This window comes from Mus caroli, unplaced genomic scaffold (genome assembly GCF_978045245.1).
Source record: "Mus caroli unplaced genomic scaffold, Mus_caroli_1 scaffold_4, whole genome shotgun sequence".
NCBI classification, from domain to species: domain Eukaryota; kingdom Metazoa; phylum Chordata; class Mammalia; order Rodentia; family Muridae; genus Mus; species Mus caroli.
Genome location: NW_028227259.1, coordinates 109348747 through 109376596, shown reverse-complemented (window position 1 = coordinate 109376596; position 27850 = coordinate 109348747). Strand labels below are relative to the sequence as shown.

Below are 27850 nucleotides of genomic sequence, written 5' to 3'. Positions count from 1 at the left end.
AGAGCAGAAGTGAGCCTGAGGAGGCAGCAGCAGCTGAGAACTGCACTTGGACCTGTGCTGTGGGACCAGGTATATTTACTTTTCCTTTCTTTAAGGAGCAACTTAGTCTGGACCTCAGCCTGATTTCCAAGTCAAAGTGGCAACTGAGGAAAGGGGTCTGTGGTCTGCTCTCTGGTCTGCAGGGGGCTGTGGCTGGCTTTAGGTCTAGGAAGGTCAGATTTTTTATCCTCTGATAAAAGACAGATACAAAGTGGCAGCCTGACACTCCTGGCTGCCCTCCTCTGTTAGACAAACTATGGGAAGAGCCCTGGTCCTGCCTCAGCTGGGACCACAGCAGCAACACCTTCCCTGGTTCAGAGGCAGAGGAATGTCTTTCTCTGGAGGAACCTTGTGAAGAAAATTCAGCAAAAGGGCTTGGCAAACATCTATTTGGACATAAACTTAGTTTCTTCCTGACGTACTTTTTATTAAGTTTAATAAGTGGATAGCAAAGTTGTCTCTTGATATTTAGTTTTTGTTTTCTTTTCTTTTCTTTTGTTTTTTTTTTGGGGGGGGTTATAGAGATCCCATGGGCTCTGTGCATTTTGTTTGGGCTGCTCTTCTTATCTCATTAAAGGGATTAAGCTGCAGAGAGACTGTCTTGTGAAATCAAGTGAGTTCTGGGGACTGACACATTCTCTGTCCTTGGCATAATGTCCTGAGTCTCATCTGGGACTGGGGGCAGAGCAGGGCAGGCAGGTTATGTGTTGTCTGACCTGCAGGGGTCTGTGGCTGGCTTTAAGTCTATGAAGGTCTACAAGGTAGTGTAAAGTAGTTAATTTTATTCCCTTCTCTGGCTGAATAATATTCTATTGTGTGTGCTATCAGACTGTGTTAATGTATGCATCTATTGGTGATCTGTTGGTGGGAGACTGGGCTGTTTCCACATTGTGGGTATTGTAAACACAGCTGCGATGAACAATACAGCTCAGAGGTCCATCCAAGTCCTTGTTTGCTAGTTTGTTTGTGTTGTAATCAAAGAAGAGCTGTTAGATCATATGTAACTATTCATCTTCTCAGAAGCCATGACCATTTTCCCTGAGGGAATATTCTGTGTTTTTAGCTGTAGAAGACAGACACATGAGTTGTTCAAATTCCAGATTACATGTATTCATTTTTGCATTGCCTCGTAACTGTCCTTGTGGGTATGAAGTGATGGTTTTGTGGTCTGATTGGGACTTCCTCAATGTTTGTCACAGGGTCTGAAGAATTATTGAGCAACAATACCATGTAGCTCTTAAAATAACCTAGTTCGTGCTTAAACTGCAAACATCAGCAAAACTAAACAATTAATTTCAAATAATATATTTGTTAGCCCAAAGCAAGCCTCAGCCTCAGTGAGTTATAAGAAGCCAAATCACACATGATCATGTGACTCTAGACTCTGACACCAGGTTCTTCAGCCTGGCAAAGCAGAAATCATGTAAAGAAAAGTTTCTTTATTTTGCATTCAATGTTTCCCTAATATAGCCTGATTGACATTCTATCCTAAGAACTAAAGACACTAAACCATTCACAACGGTACTTCCCTGTTTGGACACTGAATCTTTTTCAAATAATTTTTTCTTAAATTCTATAGTTCTCTCGTGCCAGACGATTAACAATATTGAATATTATCTTGTGTACTCTTGTATGCTTGCAGGCCTTTTCTGCAGATATATCCCCTCAGCAATTTTCTCAGTTTAGAACTGAGTTGTCTGTGATGAATTCTAAAGGAACTTTATTACACATGTGATTTACAGGTCGTCTTCACCCATTCTGGAGTTGCCTTTTTACATTCTTTATAGAATGCTCTTGTGCACAACAGTTCTTACTCTTACAAAGTCTGTTTTCTCTATTTATTTGCTCATGTTGAGGTTTTGTTTTCATGCTCAAGAAACAATCCCTACTTGAAACACAAGTTAGGTAAAACTGAGATCAGGTTAGCCCCAGGTCAGCCTGTTGCAATCAAGCTCTGTGTTGCTTCCTGCTGACAGGACCTGTGTCAGGTTGGGTGGAGGTAGGCAGTAAAAAGTCAAACAAGGACACATGTAATTCCCACCTTTTATTCAGCTGCACATCTCAGTGTAATTAATTGGTATTGTTCACAATTTCTACATATTTTCAGCCATATAGAAATCTATGCATGGATATACCAAGGCCTGTGAGACTACTAGTCTGCCACTTTGCTGGTTGTTTCCTGGGTTCACCTTGATGAAGATCACTATGGTTTAGATTTTATTATACTGAATTAAAACTTTATAGATGAGAGCAGCCCATGTGTTACAAACGTTTCTTTAGAACTTTGAAGAATAATGAAGAGAAGGAGGCCATCTGGACTGCAGATTCGAGGTTACATGCTGCCAGATGAAGCTACACAATGCCAACAGGAAACCTACAAAGGTCACCTAGGGATTGGTCCTAGACGCTGAGCCATTGGCTGTCAGTGAGGCAGAGAATGACTTTTAACTCTTTCTCCTATCATAGATTCATTTACGTTGGCAGATTGCTATGACCCAACCACAAATGGCTCCCATTTGTCTTGTGGAAAACCACAATGAACATCTGTCCGTGAACCAGGAAGCCATAGGGATTCTGGAGAAGATTTCTCAGCCAGTGGTAGTCGTGGCTATTGTTGGATTGTACCGTACAGGGAAGTCCTATTTGATGAACTGTCTGGCGGGACAGAATCACGGTGAGTGGCATGCTGCCTACCAGCCAAAGGTTTGACTGTGTCTGTCACATTTTCTTAATTCTTATTCCCAATTATAACAATAGACAGCAGAACTCCTTTTTAGCAAAGCCACCCTCTCATGCTAAATTGAATCCCTTCATTACTGCTCCCCAATAATCTCTCCTGTGCTCTTCCCTTCCATTCTGGTAAAGAAAATCTCCCTTCTGAGTGCTCAAGATGAGGACTTTTCTGATGCCCTGATCAATGGGATCCTGGGCCTCAGTCCCCTGTCTCCTAAAGCAGGTTCTCCTTTCTCAACAAGATATTTCCATCAGGATAGAAAGTCTTTGAATACTTAAGGCTTTAAAAGTCACTGATAGGTAGAACTGGAGAGGTGGTCCGGTGGCTAAGAGCACTGGTTGCTCATGCAGGCAAAGTTTGGCTATTGGCACCTACATGGTGACTTAAATTTTTTAGTAACTCCAGCCTGAGAGGATCCAGTGCTATTTTTTTCCCCTTTCATGGGAACAGGCATGCACATGTTGCAATACATACAGACAGGCAGAATTCTTATATTATTAAAATGAAATAAGTAAATCTTAAGAATCATTTATTTAGAAATAAATAAGCCTTGAAAAAACTTTGAAAAGGACTTTATATCCTTTTATAGATGCACACTTCTGTATTTAATCATTTTGAATGCAGAAATATGGTGACTATTTCCTTTTTCTATTTTTTTTTTCTTATCTCTGTCTTGGAGCCCATGCATTTCCCCACTATTTGCAAAAGTACCTTTGGGTGTTGTGCAGTTGTTGTTTGTTTGCATGCTTCATTTTTGTTTGTGTTTGTTGTTTTTTGTTTTCTATTTTCTTTTCTCTTTCTTTCTCTCTCTCTTACTCTCTCTCTCTCTTTCTTTCTTTGTTTCTTTCTTTTTTGAGAAGTCTTTTTGGTGGGCTTGTCTCAAGCCATGGGGTCCTACTGTCTCTCAAACTACCAGCAACCTTCCCATGTATGTCCTGCCTATAGGAATTGCAGGTGTGTACAACTGTGGGTTCTCCAAAAACTCCCTGCATTTGCCAGAGAGATCCATGTTTTCTGCCTTATGGGTGCCTCTTTGTTTCCATCTGGAGCCCTTGTATGGCTTCATTCTCCGATTAAATGTTGATTATAGCTTGGAAACCATGAGGTATATAGGAAGACCTTCTTGAGGGGAGATGGGGCACCATTTCAAGTGCTAAGGTACTCACAACACTCCTTCCATTCTGCTGCTACAGCCAATTTTCATGGGCATAGCTCGCTCTTTGTACTTTTTCAAGGCTGTGACCAAAACACTCAAGAAGAAACCTTAATGAGGAGGCACTTATCTTGACTTAGATTTTACTCCATATTTCTTGGTTCATTTATCTTGGGACTGGCTTCATAGAAGAGGCAGGCAGAAACTGAGGAAGAGACTGGAGACTGAGTTATAACCTTCAAAACTCCTTCTCTAGTTACCTGCATCCTCCACTGGGCTTCAAGTCCTAAAACCTTCAGAATCTCTCACAATAATGCTGGCAGCTTGGCACTGAGGTTTTAGCACACAAGGCTGCCTGTACAGGACACTCACATCCTGACTTTCCTCCTCGTCTCTTCCCTGCAGGATTCCCTCTGGGCTCCACTGTGCAATCTCAGACCAAGGGCATCTGGATGTGGTGCGTGCCACACCCCACCAAACCAGAGCACACCCTGGTCCTCCTGGACACTGAGGGCCTGGGGGATGTGGAAAAGGTAGGAGGAGGCTCAGGCTGGCCCTTCGGTGCCCTTGTTATCTAACTATGTTCTATGTGTGAATTCTGACTGAACTGCAACCAGAGAGATAAAGAGTGCTCTATTTAGACTTCACTCTCAGATAAAGTGACATGTATCTTAATAGGCAAAGCATGCTTTTATTTCTTGCTCTTTCTGTGAATGATTTGATTCTGTTTAATAGAAGTTTATTCAACAGTTAAAATTGCTGGGTTTAAGGAATAGTAGTTAGATTTTAGTGAACAGAATAAAGGTTCTTCCATCCAAACAAGTTCCTAGTATCACCAAGAATCCCATGTGGGTTTATTGTGATATAATCCAGGAATTAGAAAGAATCCGTAGGGAAATAGGCAAGAGCTATCATGGGCCAGCCTCTTTCTGTTAATCTCCAGAGGGAGAGCTGTGGCTAGAACTTCTGAGCTAGCCTATGTTTGGTCAAGGATGCTGGGTCTCCATCCCTGTTGCCTCTCTATTCCTGAAAGTCTTTTCTGGAAGCCTCTGTCATTGAAACTGCTGGCTTGTGAGTATTGTTACCTGTCAGTACTCATTGCTAGAGGAACAAGGCCTTCTGTTTTGAAAGGTGATCCAGGCAGCACAGTGCCACTTCTACCAGGAGCAGTGAGGTGTAAGGATGCTTTGCTGAGAAGGTGGGTGGCATCTGTCCATCTGTGTGGGTGAAGAATGGCTTCTGACCTGTCTTCTGAGATAGAAAGGGTACATTTTGGGGTTGGGGATAATGGGGTTGTATTTTTGAAAAATGTATTTTTGTTATTTTTATTATGTGTAGCATATGTTTCTACCTGTGGTTTATGCATGTGAGTACAAGGATCCATGGGGGCCAGAGGCCACAGCTGGAGTTATAGAAAGTTAGAAGCTGCCTAACATGGATGTTGGGAACCAAACTCCAGTCCTTTGGAAGAACAGCAAGTATTCTTTCCATTCAGACATCTGAACAACTCTCAGATTTACATTTTTTAAATAAATGGTAAAAGTTATAACAGTCCTTAGGGAGGGCATGCTGGAATTTCATATTTATTTATTTATTTATTTATTTATTTATTTATTCTAAATTTTTTATTGTTTATCTTATTTATTTACATTTCAAATGTTATCCCCCTTCCCGGTTTCCTCCCTGCAATTCCCTTATCCTATTCCCTCTCCTCATTCTTATATGAGGGTGCTTCACACCCACCCATCTGGTCCCACCTCACCTCCTTGGTATTCTTCCAAGCTGGGAATCATTGATCCTTCAAGGTACCAAGGTCCTCCCACTGATTTCAGATAATGCCATTCTCTGCTACATATGTGGCTGGTGCCACGGGTCCCTCCATATGTACTCTTTCGTTGGTGGTTTAGTCCTTGAGAGCTGTAAAAGAATCACCAGCACCACCCCAATGAACAACAACAACAACAAAACAATCTACATGAGTGTGGTGTCCCAGACATATTGCCTATATAAAATAATCCAAGTTGTTTTCTCCTGGCTTCTTTATTCCCTGAAATAACAAGTCTGAGACTAATTGTTTATTAATAAATGCTTGGATTACAAGCCAAAGCTTGTTCTCCAACTTGCTCTTAATTTATTGTCTCTATTATTCTAACCTGCATTCAACTACATGGCTGGTCTTACCTGTCCTCGTCTCCATCCCTCTCCTCAGCATCCCAGGAAGTATCTGCCCTAATTCTAACTTGAGTTCAGCTAAGTAGCTGGTTAACATATATCTCCTCCTTAGATTTCCAGGCACATCCCTTGACTAGTGCCCAGATTTGACTCTCTCACTTCCAGATGCCCCACCTCCTATTTCCTGCCTCAGCTCATTGGCTGTAGGCTTTGTTTTTTTTTTTTGTTTTTTGTTTTTTGTTTTTTTTTGTTGACCGGTGATGCTTACTAAGAGATTCTTGAAGAGTCCATCAAGGCAGTCATCAGGAGGCAGTTGGTCATATCTCCTCTACTACTGTGAAGCCGAGGAATGACAGCTGTGTTCAGTTCTCTTCCTCCTTTCTCTTTAGCTGGAGACTCTGTCAATGGCATAGGACCACTCTTCTTTAGGATGGGTCTCCCCATGCTACATCATCTAGACAACCCCTCATAGAAATGACCAGAGATTTGATGTAAAGTTCCATCCTGTCAACAATGAAGATTAACCATTAGTTATGCGTAGAAATGGGATCTCTGGATCATAAAGACTTTTACTTTTATTATTTTAGGAAATGTTCTAACACAACCCAGAGTGTTTATACCAATTGGTGTTCTGTCCAATAGTGCACAGGGTCTGTTTTTAAACTCCCTTCAAAACTTGTTATCTATTTTCTTTTTAGTGGCAGCAGCCCTAAGATGGTGATGATGTACTTCTCATTTTGACTCCAGTTCCCTGAGGGTCAATGCTATTCACAGTCCATTCAAAAATTATCAACCACCTGTATGCTTTCATTTCAGAAACATATGTTCAAGGTCTTCCTCATATTTATGAGGTGTATTGGATTTGTTTTGCTGTTGGGTTGCATGCTGGCTGTATATGTTTGAATGTCCCCTGGAGGACATGGGGTTTGCAGACATTGCTCTCCCGTTCTGTTCTGTATTGTTGATTGGTTATTTTGTTTTCTGGCAAGAAGCTTTTTGGTCAGGTTCTGCCCCACTTGTCAAATTTTGAATTTGTTTCTCATACTTTTTGGTGTCATGGCTAACATTGCTGTTATAATATTAATAACTAGAAACCCAATTTTTCTTCCCAATGTTTCATGCTTTCTGTTAACTTTATTAGGTAACTGAATAGATTTTTCTCTAGTTGCTTCTGAAATTCTGCCCTTCTCAGGACATTGGTAAACAGCCCTGTGTTATTTCTGTTCAATATTTTAAGATTTGTATGTGAGTTGGGTCTTGTGGCGTTTGCCTTTCTGAACCTGGTCATTCTGTTTTCCTAGATGCATTCTATGCTCATCCACACGTTTCCACCACAGGATTCCTTCCTTCCTTCCTTCCTTCCTTCCTTCCTTGCTTCCTCCCTCCCTCTCTCCCTCCTTCCCTCCCTCCCTCCCTTCCTGTCTGTCCTTCCTTTCTTTATTTTCTTCCTGTCTATCATTCATCCCTGTGCATCTTCCTTCTTTCCTTTTTGTTTCCTTCTTCCTTCCTACCTACCTGTCTCTTTTTGCTTCATGTCTTCCCATGTGTCCTCTTTCTTTCCTTCTTCTCTCTCTCCCTCCCTCCCTTGATCCCTCCCTCCATCCCTTCCTCCCTCCCTCTCCTCTGTCTTCCTTTCTTTCTCTCTCTTTCTCTCTCTCTTTCTTTCTTTTCTTCCTTTTTTCTTTCTTCCTTACTTCCTTCTTTCATTCCTCCTCCCTCCCTTCCTCCTTCCTTCCTACCTTTCTTCCCTCCTTCTCTCCCTCCTTCCTTCTATCCTACCTTCCTTCCTATGTCCATGTCAGAGTCCATTACACATGTTTGTTACATTTTCTCTATCCACACCTACTTCATGATGAGTCTACGTCTTGAGTGTTGAGTGCTGTGGCTGTGCTGTTGGGTGCTGCTCTCACTATGTTTGAATCTCTACACTGTTGGGGTTGCTGGGCAAAGTCTCACATCTTGCCTTTTCATCTCTATTTTTGCTATTATGTGCATAGGATCTAATTTTGCTGTCTGTGTATGAATGCCCTCGTTCCCTAGTATTCTTTGTTGAAGACACTGTATTCCTGCATTGTGTGTTCCTGACACCTTGTCAAAGATCAGTGGACAGTTAATTCATGGATTTACATTGGGGTCTCTTATTCTGCCCCATTAGTGTATATCCTTGTTTTTGTTATTATCATACTTTAAAAATACTCATTGATACATGCTAATTGTACAAGCAAATGGGATTCACCATGATATTCCAAGACAGGGAGTATCCATTGCCATCTCCTTTTGTTCCTCTTGTATTATGTGTTAATAGCACTTTGAGAAAGTTTTTCATATAAACCATACTGTTCTGATTACTTTTTGTTGGGAACAAAATAAAAAAGGGGGAACCCTGGGGCCCTGGTGAAGAACAGAAGGAAAAAGATGCCCACACCCCACCAGAGTTTCCCTATTCTCTGGTCAGTCAGGCGTGGGAGGGCTGCTATCTACCCTATCCACTCATCCCTGGGTGGGCATTCCTCTATCCCACTCGTCAGCGGGTGGTCAAGGGGCAGTCCTGCCTGGGGACACCCCCCCCCAGAGCTACTTTGCTAAAGCCACCAGAGTTGTGGGAGAGAGGGAAGAGGGAAGAACTTCCCAACACTGACCAGAGTGCACAGTGGAACTTGAAGGAGCAGAGCAGAGACTCTATGGTTTTAGAGCTTTATTATAGAAATGCAGGGGAAAGAGAGAAGAAAGAAAGGAGGAAAAAAGAGAGAGAAAGAGAGAGACAGAGACAGAGAGACAGAGAGAGGCAGAAAGAGAGAGAAGAAAGGAAAGAAGACAAAGAGAAAGGGAAGAGGAGAGAGAAGTGAGAGAAGAGAGAGGTGAGAGGACAAAGGAATAAGAGAGCAAAGTGTGGGCTGAGCACCCCTTTTTATGGTCTTCACTGTTGATAGGTAACTGGGGAGAAGTTTAGCCTGAAGGTCAGAAGCTTGGGCCATGGCTTATGTGACTACTGACTGTGCATCTCTTGTGGGGGCTGTCGGAGGTGGTACCTTAGGCAGGGGCCAGAGTTCCAGGAGCATGAGGGAACGCCTACCTTATCATGTAGGTGAATTATGACCATCGGGGTTCAGACCTCAGCTAGACTGAAGACCAGCCTGCAATTCCCCACAACGTTTTCCTGATAGTTTATTTTAAATCAGGATGTGTGTTGCTGTTCTTGCTAAACCTTAATTTTGTTAAATGTGGGGGTGTTCTATGGGAACAGCTGTGGTTCCATGTCCTCTGATTGATCCTCCTCAGTGTGTACAGACTTGCACACCTGGCTGGAAAAATCAAGGGGAGTTCAGAATGGGTGGAGTTCTGCAGGATCCTGGACTGGCTGGGAGTGAGGGCATGGGAAAAGAAGGTCTTCTCCAAGGATCTTAATGTTGGAGCTCTTTAGGTGAAGGCCTTCTCTGATGGTCTTCGATGAAATACTTCTTACACAATTTTAGCTTATACACATACCATTATTCAAGTTGGGGATGGGCTGGAAAGCATACACTTTATTCAGGGTGAACCAGGCGGTATATATGGGCCATGAAGAGTGGGAAGGAGTTTTCAGAGACAATGAAAATTATTGGCTAAGGTGTAAAGTTCTTTGATTACCACATTTCATGGAGAGGCAGTCAGGAATCCCAGGTATTTGCTGGGTGGGTTTTGATGGGACAGAAAGGAATTTTGTAGGTCTGCTAAGGATTGCTCAACCTGCCCCAGGTAGAGGGTGTGGAGAATAGGGATCTCCAGACAATGTCAGAGAAGGGGAAGCCCTGCTGGTAAAAGAAGTCTTCCATTTTGCACCAGGCTCCAATGATATATCCTAAAGAAATTCCCCCTATTCCTAAATCCTGATTAGTGGAATAACATGCACACAGATGTTCCTAGGTCTTAGACTTAAAAAGTCCTGTAGGACCCAACTTGGGATCATGATTTAGTTTCTGAATCTGGACCAAGGCCCTGGATCAGTCCGGGGCCATATGCTCAATAAACTATCCTGTCAGACTGAGAGCAGTGTTCATGTAGTTTGTCAGATGATTCCATGGACTCCAACGTTTTCTAATTCCATCCACTTGACTTGAATTCCATAATGCCTTGTTTTTTAATAGCTGAATAGTATTCCATTGTATAAACCAACCACAGTTTCTTTATCTATTCTTTGTTTGAGGAATATCTAGGTGGTTTACAGTCTCTGACTATTCTGAATAAATCTGCTATGAGCATAGTCAAGCAAGGGTCCTTGTGGTATACTGGATCATCGTTTGGGTATATGCCCATGAGAGCTTTAGCTGAGTCTTGATGTAGAACTATACCCAGTTTTCTGAGCAACCACCATATTGAGTTGTGACATAGTTGTGCATCTTTATACTCCCACCAGCAAGGGAGGAGTGTTCCTCTTATAGCATGTCCTCACCAGCATTTACTATCCATTTTGTTTTTGATCTTAACCATTCTGACTGGTATAAGATAGAATCTCAGAATCATATTGATTTACATTTCTTGATGACTAAGGACATTGAACATTTCTTTAAGTGCTTATTAGCCATTAAACATTCCTTTGTTGGGAATTGTCTACTTAAGTCTGTACCCCATTTTTAAATTAGGTTATTTGGTTTGTTCTGTTTAATTTCCTGAGCTCTTTATATATTTTGGATATTATCCTTCAGTCAGATGTAGGGCTGGTGATGATCTTTTCTCATTCTGTAGGGGGCCATTTTGTCCTATTGATGGTGTCCTTTACCTTACAGAAGCTTTTGAGTTTCCTGAGGTCACATTTATTGTTTGTCTTACTGCATGAGCTATTGGTGTTCTGTTTAGGAAGTTGTCTCCTGAACCAATTTGTTAAGGATAATCCCTCCTTCTATTAGATTTAGTGTGTCTTGTTTTATGTTGAGGTCTTTGATCAATTTGGACTTGAGTTTTGTACACTAATTGCATTCTTCTAAATGCACCTTTTCTTGAAGATGCTTTCTTTTTATCCATTTTATGATTTTGAAATCCTTTTCAAAAACCAAGTGTCTGTAGGTATGTGGATTTATTTTTGGGTTTTTTATTCTATTCAACTGATCAATCTGTTTTTATGGCAGTGCCATGTCGATTTATTACAATTGCCCTGTAGTACAGCTTGAAATTAGGAATGGTGATACCTCCACAAGTTCGTTTTTGTACAGAACTCTTTTCACTATCTTGGGTTTTTGTTTTTCCATATGAATTTGAGAATGGTTTTTTAAAGGTATAGTAAAAACTGTGTTAGAATTTTAATGGGAACTGCACTGAATCTGTAGATTGCTTTTGGTAAGCTGGCCATTTTCACTTCCTTAACCGTATGGAATCCATGAACATTGGAGGTCTTTCTATCTTCTGATACCTTCTTCAATTTCTTGCTTCAAAACCTTGACACTGTTGTCATACAGGCCTTTCACTTGCTTGGTTAGAGTTACACCAAGATATTTTATATTCTGTCAGACTATTGTGAAAGGTAGTGTTTTCCTGTTTCTTTTCTCAGTCTATCATTTGTTTATAGGAGGGTTACTGATTTATTGTAGGTAACCCTCTTCCCATCCATTTCACTGAAAGTGCTTATCTGCTCTGTATGTTCCTTGTGAAATTTTTAGGGTCACTTATATATATTATCATATAATCTATAGATAATGTTGTTTTGACATCTTCTTTTGCAATTTGTATCTCCTTGATTTCCTTTAGTAATCTCATTGGTCTAGATAGAACTCCAGGCACTCTATTGAATAGATATGGGAGAGTGGACACCCTTGCCTTGTTCCTTATTTTAGTAGAATTGCTTTAAGTTTGTCTTAATTTATTTTGATGTTGGCTATTGGCTTGCTGTATATTGTCTTTATTGTGTTTAGTTATGGTACTTATACCCCTGATATCTCCAACACTTTTATCATGAAGCGATGTTGGGTTTTGCAAAAGGCTGTTTCTAGCATGCAATGACCTGATAATATTTTTATTCTTTCAGTTTGTTTATATGATGTATATCATTGATGGATTTTTTGTATGTTGAACTATTCCTGCATCTCTGGGATGAAGCCTACTTGACCATGGTAGAAGACATTTTTGACATGTTCTTGGCTTAGGTTTTCAAGTGTTTTATTGATTATTTTTTTTGCATTAATGATACTAGGGGAAAATGGTCTGGAATTCTTACTTTCTTGGGTCTTTGTGTGTTTTAGGTATCAGGGTGAAGGTGTTCTTATAAAGTGAGTCTGGCAATGTTCCTTCTGTTTTCATTTTGTGGATTAGTTTGAGGAGTGTTGGTATTAGCTCATCTTTGAAAGTTTGGAAGAACTCTGCATGAAAACTATCTGGCCCTCTTGATGTATCAATTTCTTCTATTAAATTTTCTATACCTGTGATTCCTCTTCCCTCTCTTGTACTCTATTGGTGATGCTTGCCTTTGCTTTTGCTGTTCTTTTCCCTAAGTTTTCCATCTCCAGGATTCTGTCCCTTTGTGTTTCCTTTGTTGCTTCTATTCCCATTTCTATGTCTTGAATAGTTTTACTCATTTCCTGTTTGATTCTATTTCCCTATATTCCTTTAAGGGATTTACTCATTTCCTCTTTAAAAGCCTCTGTCGGGAAGTGGCTCCGCGGAAGAAGCGTGGCTGCTTCCCTGGTCCTTGCTAACGCAGCGAGCTGAGCCGCCGGCACGATGCAGTCGGACGACGTAATCTGGAATACACTAGGAAACAAGCAATTTTGTTCTTTCAAAATAAGAACCAAGACTCAGGGCTTTTGCAGAAATGAATACAGTCTGACTGGTCTGTGCAATCGGTCGTCCTGTCCCCTGGCAAATAGTCAGTATGCTACCATTAAAGAAGAGAAAGGGCAGTGCTACCTGTACATGAAGGTTATAGAGCGGGCAGCTTTCCCCAGGCGTCTCTGGGAACGGGTCCAGCTTAGTAAAAGCTATGAAAAAGCACTGGAACAAATAGATGAAAATCTGATCTATTGGCCCCGCTTTATCAGACACAAATGTAAGCAGAGGTTTACCAAGATAACCCAGTACCTGATTCGAATCAGAAAACTTACACTGAAACGACAGAGGAAGCTTGTTCCTTTGAGTAAGAAGGTTGAACGAAGGGAAAAACGAAGAGAGGAAAAAGCATTAATAGCTGCCCAGTTGGACAATGCTATTGAGAAGGAATTGCTGGAGAGACTTCAACAAGATACGTATGGCGACATCTACAACTTCCCCATCCATGCCTTCGACAAGGCCCTAGAGAAACAGGAAGCAGAAAGTGACTCTGAAGATGAAGAAGAAGATGATGAAGATGAAGACGAAGAAGAGGATGTGGGGAAAAGAGAGTTTGTAGAAGATGAGGAGGTGGAGGAGAGTGACCTGAGTGACTTTGAGGATATGGATAAACTGAATACTGACAGTGAGGAAGACCAGGATGATGAATCCTCCAATGAAGAAGAGGCTCATAAGGCTAAGCACAAAGGCAAAGCACCCTTGAAAGGACCTTTGCGGAAAAAACGGGCCTATGTGGAAATAGAGTATGAACAGGAAACAGAGCCCATGGCCAAAGTCAAAGCCACATGAGTTCCCTTTACACTGGCAGCTGTGCTCTTGTATGTTCTGTTTCCTAAAGTATTTATATTGTTAATATTTATGTCACTTCAGTGGAGCCGAAATCTGGAGTGAGTATGAAAAGCCTTGAGTTGAGAGGCGAATTTTTATAACACATGCTGCAACAGCTTGAGCCCAAGGAATCTAACAGATGAATTCCTGGAGCTGGAATGGCACTGGCTGTAAATATTTCTAAATTACTTAGAAATGTCAGGATTGCAATTTTTTTCTTACTCAGCTTTTCTTATGTGGACAAATGGAAGAGATAAAAATTTCAACTTATAATATTTTAATACAAAAATGGATTTTTACCCCCATAACTCCATCCGTGTGATCTGGGATAAGGAGAGCAGCCTTTCCTGCTGGTTAGCCATCTTCAGTGTCATCGCCAGGAGAATGTGCAGAGCCCTGCTGTACCTTCCTGATGCAGCTCACCACTCTGCTGTCTTCACAGGATACTGCAATTTTAGCCAGAAGACCCTGAAACATGAGAGCAAACGGGCATTGATTTCTGTAAAGCCTGTTTCCCCACAGCCTTTATTCTTTTGTCACATACTCAAAAGATAGAGACTGCATGGCCCTAGGGGAGGGTGCCTCCATCAGAACAGGTGTTAACTGAAAACTGTCCCATGCTTGTAAGTAGTGGGCTGGCCCTGAAGAACCTCCTTCATTCTAGTCAAAACAACCTCAGTGGACCTTTGGCTGGAAAACAGACCAACGCAAGGGCTGCTGTGCAATGGCCAAACAAACTGAAAAACAGCAAGCCACGCTCTACATATTTTGGGGTGTGGATTTCTTTTCATGTTCCTTTAAACTGGAGACTTCTAATTGTGGTAAAAATGAGAAATTAGTCTTTGATTTTCATATAAATACACATAGACACCACAAAAAAAAGCCTCTGTCATCTTTATAAGATTGGGTTTACAGTCATCATTTTGTGCTTTGGCTGTGTTAAGGTATCCAGGGCTTGCTGTGGTGGGATAGCTGGGCCCTGGTGGTGCCATATTGCCCTGGCTCTTTCTGGTTGTGTTCTTATGCTGTCCTTTAGCCATCTGGTTGTGCTGGGAGTTAGTTGGATGTTCCTGCTGCTGATAGGACTCTGCAGGGAGGCATGCAGAGCCTTCAGCCTGACAGTGGAACTCAGGGAACAGCAAGCAGCTCACCTCTGCCGACTGTGTCCCAGGTGTACAACAGAGTGGCTCACCTTTTATGTGTTCCTTTGCCATTTGTGTCTCATCATTTGAGAATGCTCCTATGTTTAGTTCTATCCAAATTTTAAATTGGGACATTTATTTTTGCTTATTTTCTTCATATTCAGTTTTTATTAGATATTTTCTTTATATACATTTCAAATGCTATCCACTTTCCTAGTTCCTCCCCCAAAATTTCTCCCCCCCCCACTGCTTCTATGAAGGTGCTCCCCACCCACCCATCCACTCCTTCCTCCCAACTCTCACATTACCCTACAGTGAGGCATTGAGCCTTTACAGACCGAGGTCCTCTTCTTCCATTGATTACTGACAAAGCTATCCTCTGCTCCATATGTGGCTAGAGCCATGGGTTCCTCCATGTGTCTCTTTGGTTGGTGGTTTAGTCCCTGGGAGCTCTAGGGGGGTTGATAAGTTGATAATGTAGTCCTTCCTATGGAGTTGTTAACCCCTTCAGCTCCTTCAGTCCTTTCTCTACCTTATCCATTGTGGGCACCATACTCAGTCCAATTGTTGGCTACGAGCATCTCTACCTCTGTATTTCTCAGCCTCTGGCACTGACTCTCAGGAGAGTGGCTAGAGCCATGGGTTCCTCCATGTGTCTCTTTGGTTGGTGGTTTAGTCCCTGGGAGCTCTAGGGGGGTTGATAAGTTGATAATGTAGTCCTTCCTATGGAGTTGTTAACCCCTTCAGCTCCTTCAGTCCTTTCTCTACCTTATCCATTGTGGGCACCATACTCAGTCCAATTGTTGGCTACGAGCATCTCTACCTCTGTATTTCTCAGCCTCTGGCACTGACTCTCAGGAGACAGCTGTATCAGGCTTAGAAAGACCAACAAAAGAACAGGAGCAAATAAGGAGAAAATGTGTGGAGCAGAGACTGAAAGAAAGGCCATCCAGAGACTTCCCCACCTAGGGATCCATCCAATGAACAGTCACCCAACGCAGACACTATTGTGGATGCCAAGAAGTGCATTGCTAAATCCACTCCAGTAGTGATAAGCACAAAAGGCCCCAAAACCCTGGGTGCTGTGCCAAGGTGAAAAGTTCATGGAAACTTAGTCTTCTAGAACCTTGGCATCCTGTATAAAGAATTTTCCAATGTCCTTGCTTTAGTTGGTAAATGGATCTGTGTCCTTTCCCTTAATATTGCTTTATCACAAGTGCTCCTAAGGATTGCTATTTTGACATATAGGTAAGTTAGATTCTAGGCAGTCTTTGATCCAACCTTGGGCATGGATAGGTAAGTCACTGCCCTACACAGAAATTTACCAATATCTAGGAAGAAGGATGTTTGTGACCTAATGAGGAACCAGAGTAGATACTTAGAACTATAGGTAGCTGAGTTACACCCATACACAAACAAGTTTTTACAATGGCCTAGGGGGGGAATGGACTATACAATAGATTAGAGTAGGAACTATGTCAAGGGCATGAAGCCCTTGCCCCCTGGCTTCTAAGATTAAGTGGACCTTAGGTGGAGCTGTTTTTGATCCCAGTTGTTAACATTGAGTTTTACCCCAGTTGGTTCCTGCCAGTTTTTCCATGTTTGTTTTCCTTTGTTTTGTGTAAGAATCCAGTAACCTCTTTCTACCTTGCCTGCATCACCCAACTTCCCTATTTTCTTTTGTATAAAAAGTTTGATGCTTGATTTGACAAATTACATTCCGATCCACAGTCCCTTGTGTTGAGTCTGTCTGTCAACTCCCGCTGACTCCTTGCCCACCTGCACCAGAGACTCGTTCCACTCAGACAAGGGACCTAGAGGGTGACCCAGAAGGTCTGTAGCAGTGCATGCTATCAAGTTTTTTTGTTTTTTTTTTGTTTAAGTTGTGTATATATTCTGGATACTAACCATCTATCAGACCTATAATTGTTAAAGACCTTTTCCTATTTACAAAGCACTATTTATTTATTGTTGTTCTTAGAGTCTGTGTGATCTGTGAAGTATTTAAGAAAGTCTTCCTGTGCAAATGACTTCCAGTTTATTCTCCCCTCCTCTTGCTTATGAAATTCAGAGTGCTTGATCATATGTTGAGGTCCTTGCTTCACTTGAAGTTTTTGTTCTGTACAGAGTGATAGAGATTCCACTGAGTTTCTCAGGCTGACCTTACATACTTTCTTTAACCAGGTAAAGGTCTTGTGCTACTCCTGCTCTGGCCCCCAGAGTACCTGGAGTAACAAGGCCACAGGGCCAGCCCAAGTCCCTTCTGAGGAGTGCTCTGCTCAGCCCTATTCCTTCACATATCTTCCAGGGTGATCCTAAGAATGACTTGTGGATCTTTGCCCTTGGTGTGCTTCTGAGCAGCACCTTTATCTACAACAGCATGAACACCATCAGCCACGATTCCCTGGAGAAACTACAGTATCCTTCTGGGATCTGAGCCATCATGTTTCTTTGAGTGTCTGGAATGAATATGGAGTTGCTGTCCTGCTCTGTCACTGTGTGTCTTTTGATGGGGCAAAGCCGTGTGTTTAGAATGATTAATTTAATAAGAGAGTCAAGAGAGCATGTGCATGACGTCCTTTTTTCTTAGCCAAGTGCCAGTTATGTCACAGAACTCACTGAACTGATCAGAGCAAAGTCTTCCCCAAATCCTGATGGAATAAAGAATTCCACAGAGTTTGTGAGTTTCTTTCCAGACTTTGTCTGGATTGTTCGGGATTTCATGCTAGAGCTGAAGTTAAATGGGGAAGACATCACAAGTGATGACTACTTGGAGAATGCCCTGAAGCTGATCCCAGGTATAGGGAGGGCTGGGGTGGGAAGGCTGGGGACGGAGGGCTCGGGAGAGGTGCCATCTGCAGAGTGGCTCCCATGCTCAGTGGAGTCCTTCCTATTCACAATGGGATGGAAGTCTGCAGAAGTGCTTATAGGTAGTTGGTTGATAACATTTGGGAAGTGCTGTTAATTTCATTTGGAAAGAATAGAGCCCATAGCACAGCAAAATTATTCTAAATGACGTTCTTTCCAGTTTATACTTTAGCATGTAGAGTCAATGGATGCATGCTGAAGTCCAGACATTTGTATTGTCTGTTTTTGTGTCTGCCTTCCTTTAAGAAACTGTTTGCTACCTAATTCTTATTCATGAATTTATTGTAAATAGCCCATCTTAAATAATATTTCACAGAAATATATATCATTCTCCTTATGGGGGAACATAGGTTTTTGATGCTGCCTTGATTGTGTTGTCTGCAAAAGCAGCTGCTACAGATGTGTCTTCTCAGGCTATGTCTTCTCCATAGGCATTATAGTTTATCCTGAGTCTGACTTTCATAGCTACCCATTTTAATTCATGCTACAGTATCAGAATCAGTTACATTCATGGTCTGTAAACCATTTCCATGGGCATTGTCAGCCTGAGTATGAAGCTGATGGAGCCTTGTGAGTCAAACCAATTCAGGAATGCTCGTTGCTCTCATTTTCTGTCTGCGTTCTCTAAACATTGGACATGTAGTTGGTAGAGAGCAGCCCGTGAAATCAGAGCAATTATTCATTGTGGAGCATTTTTGGAGTAGGCAGAATCTTACAATTTACATATCATCTTCAATTCAACAATTAAACTATTCTTTAGTTTTAAACACTATGTCACTGTGTAGCCCTAGCTTGTTGTTAATTTCTATGTAGACCAGATGGGCTGGCCTGGAGCTCACAGCATACCTCTTTCCTCTTCCTCCTATGTATCAGGATTAAAGATGTGTCCGCCAAACTACTAGCTTTCCTTCCTTCCTTCCTTCCTTCCTTCCTTCCTTCCTTCCTTCCTTCCTTCCTTCCTTCTTTTTTTCTTTTTTTCTTTCATTTTTGGAAGGCAATATCTCACAGTATAGACTTTGCTAACTTGGAATACACTATGTAGAACAGGGTAGCCTCAAAATTGTAGAGATCCTCATATTTTTTTGATGAAAAGTTAACAGCACTGTATACAATTTTCAGAAAACACTTCCGTGTTGAACTTGTGCTTTGAACTGGATACTATAGAACACATGTAGATACTAAGGCAATGGTTGCTCAGTAGAGCAAATGATACATCTATCATCTCACATTGCTAACTTTCTGCTAACAACTAAAATTGATTCAGAAAAAATAATCCCAAATATATGGGCTGGGAGATGCCTCCATGCTTAAAGCACTGTCAGCCAAGTGTGAGGACTGGAGGTGAGATCTCCAGAATTACTTCAGTGCTGGGTGGATATGATAGTCTACCTTCAATCCAGTGCACAGGATGAGGACACAGGAGAGCTCTGGAGCATGATGGGTAGCCAGACTGGCTGTATTAGAGAGTTCCACTTACCTGAGAGACCCTTCGCCAATAAGGTGGGGAATGACTCTTTCCACATGCACCCCCACACAAGCAGATATGCATATTTACACAATACACACATATACAACACATACATATACAGTTTCATGAAGTTCTATATTTGTGTTACTCATTAGCTCTCTAGACTTATGTATCCTCTATGTGTCCACAGTCCCTCCTCTCCTCCTCACTTTTACTTTCTATGAGTGTATATTTGACTTTTACAAAAATGAATTCTGTTTAGTCTTAAAGTTGTTCTCCTTTAATAATCATGGAATTGATCTTAGATTTGCCAATGTTGTTATTCTTAATACTTGATTACCCTTTATTTGTGGGTTTTTTCCCCCTCACAACTCTTGTTCTACAAGCAGTGATTAGGCCAGAAATCACCATTAGCCTCTTGTTGTTCAGTGAACAGGACACCACAGTTACACTATGCTTGACACCATGTTCAGGTCTGTGGATTTCAGCCATAGGCTTCTCCACTGAATCAAATAACTCCTGAAATATTTCATCAGACTTGTACCAAGGACAAACTTGTTATACCTTTGACATGCAAAGAAATGTTGCATGATATATTAAAGAGTCTGTAAGTGCAAAACATTTCACATAGACCAGCTCCTCCTTCATCTGTTCTCTGTGCTAAGATGACTCCTGTTCTTTTGTGTTTTCTCCAACACTAGGCAACAATCCCAGAATGCAAGCATCCAATTCAGCCAGGGAATGCATCAGACGTTTCTTTCCTAACCGGAAGTGTTTTGTCTTTGACCGGCCAACGCATGACAGAGAACTCTTACAAAAACTTGAGACTATCTCAGAAAACCAACTGGATCCTATGTTTCGGGAAGGAACAAAGGCTTTTGTTTCTTATATCTTCACTTATGCCAAGATTAAGACCCTCAAAGAGGGAATTAAGGTCACTGGGAATGGTGAGTTTTTTATTTTTAAATCACACTTCTGTACAGAGTAGTATATGTTGAACTTATTAGCATGTATGTTTTTAATGATATATACAATGGTAGTGTGAATGTATTCCAACTCGAAAATGCATATATTTTACAACTGTAGTTTAGAAATCTTTAAAATGCAGACCATATCATTGGTATCTATAGATGCACCATTCCTGTATAAAATTCTCAAATGATAACAAAATCACCAGTAAAAAGGTACTTAATCTATTATAGAATTTGTGTTTAAATCACTAAAGCTGACACCTACTTTTATAGCAGATGTGTTGTATGTTACATTTTGGAATGACAAAAGTGAAATGTAATTTGAATATTTAAACAGTTCTAATATAAATACTAGTTTTTAAACAAACCTATACTTTTTAGAATTAGCCATAGAAACAATGTGATACACCTTTCCTTCTTATTTCTTTTTTATTATATATTTTCTTCCTTTATATTTCAAAAGCTATCCATACAGCCCCCTATACACTCCCTCCCCCTGCCCTGTTCCCCAACCCACCCACTCCTGCTTCCTGGCCCTGGCATTCCCCTGTACTGGTGCATATGATCTTCGCAATACCAAAGGCCTCTCCTCCCACTCAGGGGGTACTGGTTAGTTAATATCGTTGTTCCTCCTATAGGGTTGCAGACCCCTTTAGCTCTTTGGGTACTTTCTCTAGCTCCTTCATTAGGGGCCCTGTGTTCCATCCAAGAAATGACTGTGAGCATCCACTTCTTTATTTGTCAGGCCTTGGCATAGACTCACAAGAGAGAGCTATGTCAGGGTCCTGTCTGCAAAATCTTTCTGGCATATGCAGTAGTATCTGGGTTTGGTAGTTGTATATGGGATGGATCCCCGGGTGGGGCAGTCTCTGGATGGTCTTTCCTTCTATCTTAGCTCTGAACTTTGTCTCTGTAACCCCTTCCATGGGTATTTTGTTCCCCATTCAAAGGGGGAAGAAAGTATCCACACTTTGGTCTTCCTTCTTCTTGAGTTTCATGTGTTTTGCAAATTGTATCTTGGATATTCTAAGTTCCTGGGCTAATATCTGCTTATCAGTGAGTGCATATCATGTGTGTTCTTTTGTGATTGGGTTACTTTACTCAGGATGATATCCTGGAGATGCATCCATTTGCCTAAGAATTTCATGAATTCATTGTTTTTAATAGGTGGATAGTACTCCATTGTGCAAATGTACCACATATTCTGTATTCATTCATCTGTTTAGGGACATCTGGGTTCTTTCCAGCTTCTGGTTATTATAAATAAGGCTGCTGTGAACATAGTGGAGCATATGCCCTAATTACAAGTTGGCACAGCGCCGGGTATATGCCCAGGAGACGAATTGCTGGATCTTCCAGTAGTACTATGTCCAGTTTTCTGGGGAACCGTCAGACTGATTTCCAGAGTGGTTGTACCAGCTTGCAGTCCCACCAACCATGGAGGGGTGTCCCTCTTTCTCCACATCCTCGCCCACATCTGCTGTCACCAGAATTTTTGATTTTAGCCATTCTTACTGGTGTGAGGAGGAATCTCAGGGTTGTTTTGATCTGCATTTCCCTGATGATTAAGGATGTTGAACATCTTTTCAGGTGCTTCTCAGCCCTTCGGTATTCCTCACTTGAGAATTCTTTGTTTAGCTCTGTAACCCATTTTTAATAGGGTTATATGATTTTCTGGAGTCCATCTTCTTGATTTCTTTATATATATATATTGGATATTAGTCCACAATCTGATTCAGGATTGGTAAAGATCCTTTCCCAATTTGTTGGTGAACTTTTTGTCTTCTTGACAGTGTCTTTTGCCTTATTGAAGCTTTGAAATTTCATGAGTTCCCATTTGTCAATTCTCGATCTTACAGCACAAGCCATTGCTATTCTGTTCAGAAAAATTTCCCCTGTGCCCATATCTATGTGACTTTTCCCCACTTTCTCCTCTATAAGTTTCAGTGTCTCTAGTTTTATGTGGAGTTCCTTGATCTACTTAGATTTGACCTTAGTACAAGGAGATAAGAATGAATCAATTCACATTCTTCTACATGATAACCGCCAGTTGTGCCAGCACCATTTGTTGAAAATGCTGTCTTTTTTTCCATTGGATGGTTTTAGCTCTCTTGTCAAAGATCAAGTGACCATAGGTGTGTGAGTTCATTTCTGGGTCTTCGATTCTATTCCATAGATCTACCTGTTTGTTGTTGTACTACTACCATGCAGTTTTTATCACAATTGCTCTGTAGTACAACTTGAGGTCAGGCATGGTGATTCCTCCAGAGGTTCTTTTATCCTTGAGAAGAGTTTTTGCTATCCTAGGTTTTTTATTATTAGAGATGAATTTGCAGATTACCCTTTCTAATTAGTTGAAGAATTGAGTTGGCATTTTGATGGGGATTGCATTGAATCTGTAGATTGCTTTTGGCAAGATAGCCATTTTACTATATTGATCCTGCCAATCCATGTGAATGGGAGGTTGTTCCATCTTCTGAGATCTTCTTTGATTTCTTTCTTTCTTTTCTTTTTCTTTTTCTTTTTTGTTTGTTTGTTTGTTTTGTTTTTTTGAGACAGGGCCTCTCTGTACAGCCCTGGCTGTCCTGGAACTGACTTTGCAGACCAGGCTGGCCTCGAACTCAGAAATCCGCCTGCCTCTGCCTCCCAAGTGCTGGCATTAAAGTTATGTGCCACCACCGCCCGGCTTGATTTAGTTGTTCAGAGACTTGTTATTTCATGCATTTGTTTTCCTTCAAAGCATTAAATGCAAAATTATCTTTTCATAGATAGTTGAATTTATTAGGTAAGATGGATATTAACTTTTTTAACATTCTGAACTTAAAACCAAATAAATAAAGTGACAATACAAAAAAGAATCTGATAGATTGCTGAAGGAGTTGGTGTGTGTGTGTGTGTGTGTGTGCGTATGTGTGTGTATGTATGTCTGTGTGTGTCTGCATGTATGTGTGTGTTTGAATGTGCATGTGTTGTGAGATTTGGAAATATTGTTTTGACATCTTGGACCCCATTCACTTATAACCTATTATTTATCCCTTAAAACTTCTGGTTCACAAAGGACTGGGGATTCTAGTGACAACCTATGTAGATGCCATCAACAGTGGAGCAGTGCCTTGTGTGGATGATGCTGTGACAACTCTGGCCCAGCATGAGAACTCAGTAGCTGTGCAGAAGGCAGCCAGCCACTATAGTGAGCAGATGGCCCAGCGACTGAGGCTTCCCACAGACACGCTCCAGGAGCTGCTGGATGTGCATGAAGCCTGTGAGAAGGAAGCCATGGCTGTCTTCATGGAGCATTCCTTCAAGGATGAAAATCAGCAATTCCTGAAGAAGCTGGTGGTAATCTGTTGATGTCATTAACTGTCATGGCTCTACCCCTTCAAGACTGTAGTGTTGATGAGTCTTCATTGGCCATAGGTGCATTTATTATTCAAAGATACATGTTTCAGAGTATCATGAATAACACAGTTATGAACGACTACATGTCTCCTTCCAAAATTTTCAGGTGCTTTCAGTCTAGTAATGTGTAACAGATGGAATAATGAGTATATAGTGTCCTAAATCCTTTACCCAGTTAATGTTTGTGGACTGTGATCCTGCCCAGGGCATCTATAGTGCATCCTTGAACTTGCTATATTCTTCTGTTCCTAAGAAACTGTTTCTCACTGGAGTCTCACTACAGCCCAGTGTTCTTCTATGGCCCCTTGTTATATCATTGTGTCCTTGAAGCTAGAATTCCAGGATGTGACACCTACAAAGAGCCAGAGATGGTTGGATGTACCCCATCTCTTTGCAGAAGGTCTTGAAGATCTGGAACACCAAGAACATTTATTGTGGTCTTCCACAGCTTTTTCAGCATCTGCGTTCAGGTTTTAGCACTTCACATTCCCGTGAGTTCTTATTACACTGGAATGCTTTCTCATGAGGAATAGGTTGGCCCTTTTACGATGTTTCTTGGAATTTTATTCCTTCTTTTCCTTCAATTATGTCAGATCTCTGTACACTTCCTTTGTAGGAATTAATAGGTGAGGCAAAAGTGCTTTTCCTGTTGAAGAATGAAGAGGCATCTGATGAATACTGCCAGGAAGAACTGGATCGACTTTCGAAGGATTTTATGGAAAATATCTCAACATTTTCTGTTCCTGGGGGACATAGGCTCTACATGGACATGAGGGAGAAGATTGAGCATGATTACTGGCAGGTTCCCAGGAAAGGGGTGAAGGTGAGGAGCAGGTAGCATAGGAAAGGGGTGAAGGTGAGAAGCAAGGAGCATAGGAAAGGGGTGAAGGTGAGAAGCAAGGAGTGTAGGAAAGGGGTGAAGGTGAGAAGCAAGGAGCGTAGGAAAGTGGAGAAGGTGAGAAACAAATAGCACAGGAATGGGATGAAGATTAGGAGCAGGGGGTATAGAGATGAAGTGAAGGTGAGGACCTGGGAACATTCCCATGCTGGGAATGGGGTGAAGATGAGCAGGGAATATGTGAATATGAGGAAGACGAGGAGCAGGGAAAACAGAAGCTTAGCGCACAGGGAAGGGCATGTCATAAAACATGAATACACAACACAGCTTAAGAGGAATAAAAAGCATGAGGATGTAGCCTGACACCTTTAGCTCTATGTGGGTGTTAGTGACCAAAGCCAGGGCTTTGCTTTGCAATGCAAGTGCTTTACCAGGAGTATGTTTGGCGCAAAATGGCTCCTTTAACTATGAATTCTTAGAAATATTCTCACAAAGTATTCTGAGTGATAACTCTATAAGTCTCCATACTACCTATGGAGTAGTGAGTGTAATAACATAGCTAAAATATTACTCTGTTATTGCCAGTGATACAGTTGTAAGTACTTCTTCTAGACCTTTCTTTAGTTATTTAAATGCACTAAGAAATGCCCCCCCCCACACTACTGTGCACAGTCACACATCTCTACTAGAAGGCCTGGGCAGCTAAAGTGATTTGCCTATGAATACACCAAGCAAGAGCAGAAGAGCAAGTGGCTTATATGCTATCATGCAGTGGAATAAAATATCTGAAGGCATCATAGGTTGCAGCATGCACAGCTGCACATGATATAGACAGGCTGCATTTGAGCGGATGCAGGTGTCTCTAGCAGAGGTTACTGGAGGCAGCCACAGATCAGGAAGTATTCAGGGCCACTAAAGAGCTTGGGCCATCTGCAGGCTTCACTGTGGCATTTAACAATGAGGCACAGTGAGGACTCTGGTGAGTCTCAAGGGTCCTCAATCTCTCAGGATTTACCAGGGTTCTTTGCTCCCTCTTGGTCCTACAGGCAAGGGAAGTCTTCCAGAACTTTCTTCAGTCACAGGCCATCATCGAGAGTTCCATCCTGCAGGCAGACACAGCCCTCACTGCTGGGCAGAAGGCCATTGCAGGTACATGTCTCTTGGCTCTCAGGAGAGGTCAGACTCCTAACCCTGGCTTTCTGATAGAAGCCAGAGTAAATCTATGCCAAGATCAGTAGCTTTCTGTATTTCTGTGAATGTCAAACTTGGAAGCCACAGGCAGTTCTGGGTGTGTGTCAGCCATTTGGGCAGGGTCTTCTCCAGAACCTTCAGAAATATGCTCTCCAGGTGTGGGCCAAGGGGGAAGTCTGGTTTCCTATGCTTCCTTATAGATTATTGAATTGCTCTCTGGGTTCTGGAATGTAGACATTTTACTTGACCCATCACTTTCCTGAATCTTCCTGGATCAGAGGAGCGTGCCAAGAAGGAGGCAGCAGAGAAGGAGCAAGAGCTGCTAAGACAGAAGCAGAAGGAGCAGCAGGAGTATATGGAGGCTCAAGAGAAAAGTAACAAGGAAAACCTAGAGCAACTGAGAAGGAAGCTGGAGCAGGAGAGAGAGCAGCTCATCAAAGACCATAACATGATGGTGGAAAAGAAACTGAAGGTGGGGCCCCTCATTCTCCTGGTGGTCCTCATATCTCAGGCAGTGGAAGAAAGTTGGCAGCCAGGGCATGGGAGGATTATGATCATAATATATTATTGCTTAGAGTCTCTCAACAAAATGTATTATGTTTCATGTAGACTTTGAATTTTGCTTGTTATATAGACTCTGGAGACATCAGGTTTTATGTTGCTCTTTCATGGTTTTAATGACTACAGTGGTTTGGCTTATAGACTTGGGATATTTAAAAATGATCTATTTAGGATTCACTAAACAAACTTCCCAACCAGGTAGTGTAGTAATGCCAGAAGCTGGTCTGTCTGGGTTGTCCAGGTCATCAGGCACCTGAATGCCCCTACAACCCTGATGGCCCCACCCCAACCTCCCCAAGATGATCTATGATGATATTAAACTGAAGGAAATATCCAGTCTGAAAGGCACAGTGAACTGGCAGTTTCTGCAGGTTCTGTAACTGTCCCCAAGAAAGGCAGCCTCTTTGAAGAAGCACAGGACATTGGAGTGGTTCTCATTGTCCTCCTGCAAGTAAAATTGTAATCAGCTTCTTCGTCATCCAATGAGTTGCCACTGTCTGCATGATATAGTTGTCATACAGTCTCCATGGATTGAGCTTTCTGCAATCAGGCCAGTGACATTTTTGTGGTCATGAGCATGTTCACATCTTCACAGCTGTGCTAGCATCACAGCTGAAACAATCATAGTGAATCAAGATTAATGAAGTTCCAACCCTGCTTCCTTATAACATGTAGGTCTAACTTTGGTTCATCTTCTTCATGGTAAGGGAAAGCTTTTAGAAATACACTAAGGATTCCTTGATGAAGTTTTGAAACTGTAGGTCTTACAATGTTAGCACTTGACAATACTTACTTCTCTGTCATGTTCACTGTTTTAGGAGCAAAAGGCTTTGCTTGAGGAAGGATTTAAGAAGAAAGCTCAAGAAATGGGCGGAGAGATACAGCAACTGAAACATAACATCGAGGATATGAAAAAAAACAGTGGTTCCTTTTTCGATACTATTATAAGAGAAGTTGCTTCATTTCTTTTTTCTCCCATTTCAATGATTGAAAAGGGTATAAGGTCCCTTTTTTAGTAAAAATGATAGACTGTGATATATACTTTGTGTTACTTTGACACTGCCTGTTTTCCATTTTCACTCTGCAGAGAGGTTTAAACATAAAAAGTGCTGATTAGAGCACATCTGTGCCCCACACAGAAGACAGAACCGCTCCTACATGTCTGCACAGACAATGCTTGCCTTTAGAGACCACATTTTGAAAGCATTCCTATGAAAGCTATGCATTTAGTCATCAGATGCGATCACCTCTGGCCAATTTAACTGCATATAGAATCTGCAAAAAAACAAGGTTTTCTGTACTCCTATGAGTACCATGTAGCCCAGGATAGGTTGTACAGGATTCTCTCAGGTTAATATGGTAGGGAACCCATCCTAAGTGTGGGCAGCACTATTCCTGTGGACTGAGGACACAGTAGAAAGATGAAAGGAGTCTCCCTACCACTTGTGGCTTCAACTGTGGATGCCATACAAAGCCAGCCTTGATTTCTCTCAGAATGCATTCTCCAGCCTTGACCAAATGTATTATCATGATACATGGAGCTCAACAAACTGTTCAATAAGTTGGTTTTGTGAGGGTATTTCATCACAGCAAGAGGAAAAGTCACTGATATCATAATGGTGATAATCCTGGAAACTACTTAATCATCCCTGTGTTAGATTCGCAATAAATTTTAATATGATTTGATCTTGGAG

General features: G+C 41.6%; 1 protein-coding gene and 1 pseudogene across 1 annotated transcript; both read left to right on the top strand.

Annotated features, from left to right (window-relative positions):
- On the top strand, window positions 1-27850 carry LOC110294295 (guanylate-binding protein 6-like). Its single transcript, XM_021162424.3, is given in 12 exon segments — window positions 1-69; window positions 2506-2713; window positions 4332-4459; window positions 17169-17278; window positions 17462-17658; window positions 19898-20143; window positions 23226-23506; window positions 24183-24389; window positions 25451-25553; window positions 25874-26067; window positions 26975-27065; window positions 27068-27850. Coding segments are annotated over 11 exon segments (1821 nt in total). The 5' UTR covers window positions 1-69; window positions 2506-2529; the 3' UTR covers window positions 27148-27850.
- On the top strand, window positions 12718-14582 carry LOC110294296 (protein MAK16 homolog pseudogene; annotated as a pseudogene).